We start from the raw sequence: 6,639 nt of genomic DNA on the forward strand, positions 1-6,639 counted from the left end.
ACAGCTGGAGATATATGTAACAGTTCATGTTTTAACGTGTTGTCTGAAAGCAGTCAAATATAATGAAAATATAAAAAAAAAAATATTAATTAAAATGTGGGAAAGAACTGGAATGTTCAATAAACGTTTATGAACATAAACATCCACATTAATTAATTTTGGGACAGAAAATAATGGCAAAGCTGTATTTATCAATCTGCATTCAGTTCCATGAAAATATTTTAAGAAGGTAAACACTCGCCCTATTATTATCATTTGAAGCGTTTCTACCTCATAACTAAACATTGCTGCATGATTGACAAATTTCGAGTCCACATATTACTATTTTAATATCCGATTACATATTCTACACATATCCAAAGGACGCTAACCGTAAAACAAAGAATATTGTATTACAGTAATTTATCATTAAATTCACAACAAACCGGAACATACGATTCACCTTTTAAAAAGTAACCCACTTACTTCAACATGCTATAGTCACAACAAATGGTGCTACAGGCTAGAAACACACTTTTCACTTCAATTTGCGAAAGACTTGAATACGATCCAAAAGATACCACCCGCCCACCCGAACAGGAAACCAAACTTAAGTACTAACAATAAAACAGAAAATAACAAGACATTGAATTCACTCATCTAAAGTAGACAGAAGTTGGGATTCTGGTGGGTGTCACGTAGACTGATGGTTCACAGCATGGTAATGCAAATGGAGAGTTGGCAAGGAAAAGCAAAGTGGAAACAAATTCAATCTGGAATGGCGCCGTGAGCTCAGCCTCGTCCTGGTTTCCATGTACTGTGCAGACATGGTAAGGGACGACGAATCACGCATGCTCAATATATTACCATATTTAAAAAATAATAATAAAATAAAAACAACCCAGTCCCCATGCACTGCTACAAAGGGGCCAGGGAGAAGCTGGACAAGGCACACGATTACACTAGCACTCTTGCTCCGGCTTCAGCTCGCTCTCATCGACGCAGCCACCTGCGGTGCAACAACAGTGTTGGATTTTCTACTGTGGCATCGCCGCTTCTTTGCATCATGAAGAGTGCCGCTGCTGCTGGCTTGACCGGGGCTTGCCTGCTGGTGACATGGGTTCTGCTCTGCTGCCTCAGTTTCCCTGGGACTGTGTCTGCGCAAACCTGCCCTCCTGTCAACCCCAATTGCTTGACCTGTGCAGTTTGTGAGCTCACTTTCGCCCTACTCAGCTGCCGATATGACAGTGTTCGGAGTTCTGGGTCATGTAGGAGACTGTAGGAGTTTCCTGTTGAGAAGCCGATTGGCATGCTCATGTGGGAATTTACAGTACTTCGGTCATACGAGTTCGTTTCTGTTGCATGTGATCGTGCACAGGCGGTTCAAACCTCGTCGTGTGTCCGTCTTTCGTTGCATGTATTCCATGAGGCATCCATCTCCAGTTATGGAGCTGCCTCCTCCGTGACGCGTTCGGGAGTTCATATGGTTCCTGCGGTTCATATGATGTTGACCAGTGCTGTGAATGAGACTCACTGCCTTTGTTCTTTCCTGATCTTGATGTAAGTCACGTTGTTGCTGACTAAATTTGTTTCCAACGCGCAGCTTACAATTACAACCTAGGCACAACCGACTGGGGCAACCTTCCATGCTCCCAGACGTGCGGGACTGGACTACTTCAATCGCCAATTAACATCGTTCCAAACAACCTCATCCCCAGGATCAACGGCGATTTGACCAGGTCATACACCCAAGCGATTGTCACAGCTGAGATATTCACCGACGGGAAAACCCCAACGGTTTGTCATGAACCCTGACGATTCCCTCACTTTTGCTGCATGCATCGGTTAGCGCGCTGAATCATCGTCTTCAACAGTCCTCCTGAACGCCATTGCACTGTGATGCCAGTCGCTTGGTTGCCGTATTTGCAGCATTCCGTTTGTCACTTACACCCCTGTCCAGTGGGCCAAGCCTGACGTCCACCTTATTCACGAAGCTTATATTTTCGGCTTCCAAGCTCATCAACCTGTGGTTGTGTGTGCTTCTGTCCAGGTGGAAATAGTATCCCCGTTAAATGCTGGTACAATCACAGTCGGTGGCATCACTTACTTCCTCCGCCACTTCCACTTCCACATTCCGAGCGAACACACGGTTTTTGGCATCAGGTACGCACTACCAATTGCACACCTTGACCCTCATCACCTTCGTTTTGGAAAGGCAAGGGAACGGGAACAAAGAAGAGCATCCACTGCTACTAATGGTTTTCAATTGTTCCTTCCAGGCAAGAGATGGAGCTCCACCTAGTGCACACATCCATTAATGTAACTCCACAACGCACGACAGTAATTGCTGTGCGCTTCACCTTGGAAGAGGCTGATGACACCAATAGCTTCCTGGCTCAGGTAGGGAATGAACTCAATCCACCTCGCCACCTCACGCACCCCATGTCGAATCTCTGTTCCAGCTCCCTCATCATTTGCATGCGTTGACGGCCTTCGCCATGACCTAGACACAACATCCACGGACTCGAGGGTCAAGGATCCCCTGTATGTACAGTGCTCAACCAATAGGTAGAACAGGGAGTGCCTGCTTTTGCCTACCCATGGCTTCATGCCACGTTGGTTGCTGTGCAGTTCTTCCCCCAGTTGCCACCAGTTACTCAACCAGTGACAACCAGGACAACCATCAGAATTCAGCTGCCTTTCAAGGAAATCAAGGGTGCCTACTACCGCTACAACGGCTCTCTCACCACCCCTCCCTGCACAGAGGGCGTTAACTGGGCAGTCATCGCAAAGGTAAGCCAGCCTCTTGTCGTCCCATTTTGACTCCGAGCGTTCCATCTGTCACCCTCCCCCAGGTTGATCTGGTTGCTAAGGTGTGGGAAGGTGTTCCCCAAACCTCCAACACAGCTAGTCATAACGCAGGCTCCAATGCACACAGTCAAGGAACATGATCTAAAGCGTAAAAAGTTCTACGGTTGTAATTTTCGAGCGGCTGTTTCTTTTTTCTTTTTATTTACTGACGAATCAACTTGGCGGTAGAAACTTAGCTAGCAGTGCTGATATGTAGAGAAAAGTCGCCTGCACGTGACACGCTTTGGGTGATGACTAATGTTACTAATGTGGGTGGGTTTGTGTTCGCAGCTTGCGACATTCTCACCTGCGCAATTCAACCAACTGCGAGCAGCCATTCCGGTACGTGCCGCAACTGATAGAATTGAGACGTCAGGGAATCGGAATTTGCAACTTGAAAAATGAAGAATTTAGAGTTGTTGGTTTTATTCGAAAATGGGTGAGTCAATATCACGGTAGCTCATGTCACAAGTGCGTTTGCGTTGTGATCGCAGGTTGACAATGCTCGCCCACTGCAAAATGTGAATGGGCGACCCGTGACCTTCTTCGCCTTGTAAACACAGAAGCCGATCTGCATGAGTTTCAGTCATGCATAGGAACAATACTCACCATAGTGAACTGGATAAAAACGTCGATCGAACGTGTGATATTTCTGAATAAATTGTAACCCTTGGGTAATTTGAGGTGTTTGTGGTGACTCCGAACACCTGACACGATTTAATATATGGTCGGATTTTTCCCTTTCATGAGAGACTGGAGTAGGTATATGTTGAAATGAAACGTATTCATCCATGTGCCACGCAAAAGAAGAAAAGGAACGTACTCATCCACGTTCTGTTCCAGAACATTCAACACTTTGGACAAAAGAATTACTGTTTCATCGTGTCTTGAGATAACAACAACGAGACATCGTGTCTTGAGATAACAACAAACATCGTGTCTTGAGATATCGTGTGCAAAGCTTAGTCTTCCAGATGTAACCCTAATCCTAATTTAGAACAACTGAGAATTTGATTAGCCGCTGCTAATCTGTACTTTAGCTCGAACAGTAGAGACATTAATCATGGAAGCAAAATAGAATGTACTGTTGATTGCATTGTTGGTGTTCTGTGAATCTCCCTTAGTTTTATCATGGTATCAAAGCGTTAGCTGATATTTTCTTACTCATAAGAGAACAGTCAATGTAATGTGCTTTCAGATGAGCAAGATTGTTGAGTGAACCTGGTGAGTAATACTCCCACTGTGAAACAACATTCGGGAGAGGAGTAAGGAGTATCTCGAGCAGATCAACTACAATCAACTTGGATGCTGAAAGTTAGAATGCCCATTTAGGAGAAAGGAACTAACTATATAAGGAGGAGCAAGTTACAGCACACATGGAAATCAAAGATGAAGATGTTACAAAGGTGCAAGAACATGTGGGATATAGTCAAAACTAAAACCCTATTTTCATTTCAAATTGGAGGAGTTGAATACACCAAGCTCAAGTTGTGACAATGTTAGAACTGTGATGGGATGGGATGATGTCAACAAATGTTCCAAGCAAGGTGGTGCAATTAAAAATTACAAAGTGTTAGCATCCTTACAAAACAATACTAGATTTTACAAAGTTGTGATGGTAAAAGCTACTAAGATAATCAGTAGTAGCACTACAATAAAAATAGAATATTAAGTGGTGGTTAAGAAATTCATAGGGTCATAAAGAACAATCAAAGAATTTTGATGCTCTCTTGAATTGGGACAATGGTTGTCTATGTAGTGGCATGTTGAGTGCCAGTTTTCACCAAGTCTTGTAATTATTCAATTTGCATATATGACTATAGATTGCTTTGCATAAAAAATAAAAGAATCCTTGGTTTTATTGAGATTACTATTAACTTGAATTAATGTCAAGAGTGTGAGCTTCTTTAGGAAAATATAAGATTTTTAGTTGTAAGTGGATTTAAAAAAGTACAATTTTATCCAAATGAAGTCAAATATAAAAAGATATCTAAAGGCTGAGTTCAAAATTTAAATCAATTTTTTCTTTGGCCAAGATGTACCCATCGTTTAACTCAAATCTTAAATCCAAACCTCATCTTACTAAAATACCTATAACTTACTTATTACTAATTCAATCTAAGTAAAGTTTAGCTTGGTGAACTTAATTCAAGCTACAAAATTCAAATTATTAAAGTCCATAAACAAAATTTTGAGAAAATAAAAGCCAAAGCAAGGACAAAAATAATTAATTGCTTATTATAGCTGCTACCTTCAAAATCTTTGTTTACAAATTAGCTTGGATCTTTTTTGTCACAGCTCTTCTTTTTGCACACTAAGACTTGTTAAAAAGCTTACAATGAGATCTAGCTTCTTCCAAATTCTCTGGATTAAAAGTAAAAAATCTAATAAATGGCATAAAAATTACCAAATTAGTTTTGAATTCAACTCCCAAAAACTCTAATAAATCCCCTCCTTCAAATTCATGTGAATCTCCTTCATCATATCTCTTCTTATTGCATTAAATAGCTTATTAGAAAGATAACAATAAGATTTAGTTTTCTACAAAATCTCAAAATAAGTAAAAGAAAATATGAGAAATGGCATAGAATTTCCTAACTAGACTTGAATCTCACCACATGAAAATTCTAGTGACCCTCCACTCACAAATTTGCTTGGATCTCCCTCTTCATAGCTCTATTTTTTGCATAAAATAGATTATTTAAAAGCTAAAAATGTGATCTAATTTCTCTCAAAATTTTAGAACAAAAAAATAAAAATTTAGTAAGTAACATTCAAAATACCAACTAGGCTTGAATCTTGCCCTATTTCAAAATTTCCAATGACCTTCTTTTCTCTTCCTTTCTACCCCCAGTCCCTCCTTCCTAAAGTTTAAAATCCTTAATGCCAAAAATCCCTATCCTTAACCCTCTTCTAATATCTATCTTAAAACCACTATAGAATCAAGTATCTATCATAAATGATAATACCTTCAAGCTCCAATAATCCATTCAAGATAATAATTTAATATTCTAAATTATATTTAAATTTATAAATGTATTAGAATTATGTTTTTTTTTTATATATAATTAAAATTAATTACCTTCTAAATATCTTTGATGCACTTAAATTAAGTGCACCATGACACCGTCATAACTTTATAAAGTATCTTGCAACCTCAATAATAGCACATAGTTCTTTAGATACTATCGTATTGTAGTTTGGCTACTATGTGAATATGACACACACATATATATATATATATATATATATATATATATATAATTTACTACACAATATGGCAAGAGCTACATTATTAGATTTTAATTGGTTACAAAATATGATTAGATTACTACTTTGAAGAAGTTGTTTAAAAGGGCTATTATTGAGGTTGATTTTATATTGATAATAGTTTTGATATATTTAGAGCTATCTTTATTAGACATTGGTGACTCTTGAAATCTTATTTTTTTTCTTTTATTTGATGTCTAGGACATATATTATATAAATCTTATAAGAAAAATGATTAAAAAGATATTTTGGTAGCAACAAGAATAGTTATGACATTTATATAGATGAATGGAGATGGATGATAAAAATCTCTATTGCTATTGGCCAAAAGGCATTTCCAATGGACTTTTGAGAGGTTGCCTAATGCCTTAATAAGGATTAGGATTATTCTTTTAAGGATTTTGAACTTAGGAAGTTAAATTCAGAGAATTTTGATTTTTGGCTATAGTTTTGGTATAAATTTTATATGATTTGGAGTTTTTATAAAAGAGATATATGTGCTCAAAATTAAGGTATTGGTTTTATACCTATTGTCACTCT

General features: G+C 38.7%; 1 protein-coding gene across 1 annotated transcript; it reads left to right on the top strand.

Moving 5' to 3' along the window:
- Positions 1–874: 874 nt before the first annotated feature.
- Positions 875–3,573, top strand: LOC112284343 (dioscorin DB3S). Its single transcript, XM_024524064.2, has 7 exons — positions 875–1,187; positions 1,583–1,776; positions 2,030–2,142; positions 2,259–2,379; positions 2,611–2,772; positions 3,121–3,171; positions 3,324–3,573. Exons 1-7 carry the CDS (start codon positions 890–892, stop codon positions 3,384–3,386), a joined length of 1,002 nt encoding a protein of 333 aa, XP_024379832.1. The 5' UTR covers positions 875–889; the 3' UTR covers positions 3,387–3,573.
- The last annotated feature ends 3,066 nt before the right edge of the window (positions 3,574–6,639 follow it).

The sequence above is a fragment of the Physcomitrium patens genome, chromosome 7 (genome assembly GCF_059467195.1).
Source record: "Physcomitrium patens ecotype Gransden chromosome 7, ASM5946719v1, whole genome shotgun sequence".
Lineage (NCBI taxonomy): Eukaryota > Viridiplantae > Streptophyta > Bryopsida > Funariales > Funariaceae > Physcomitrium > Physcomitrium patens.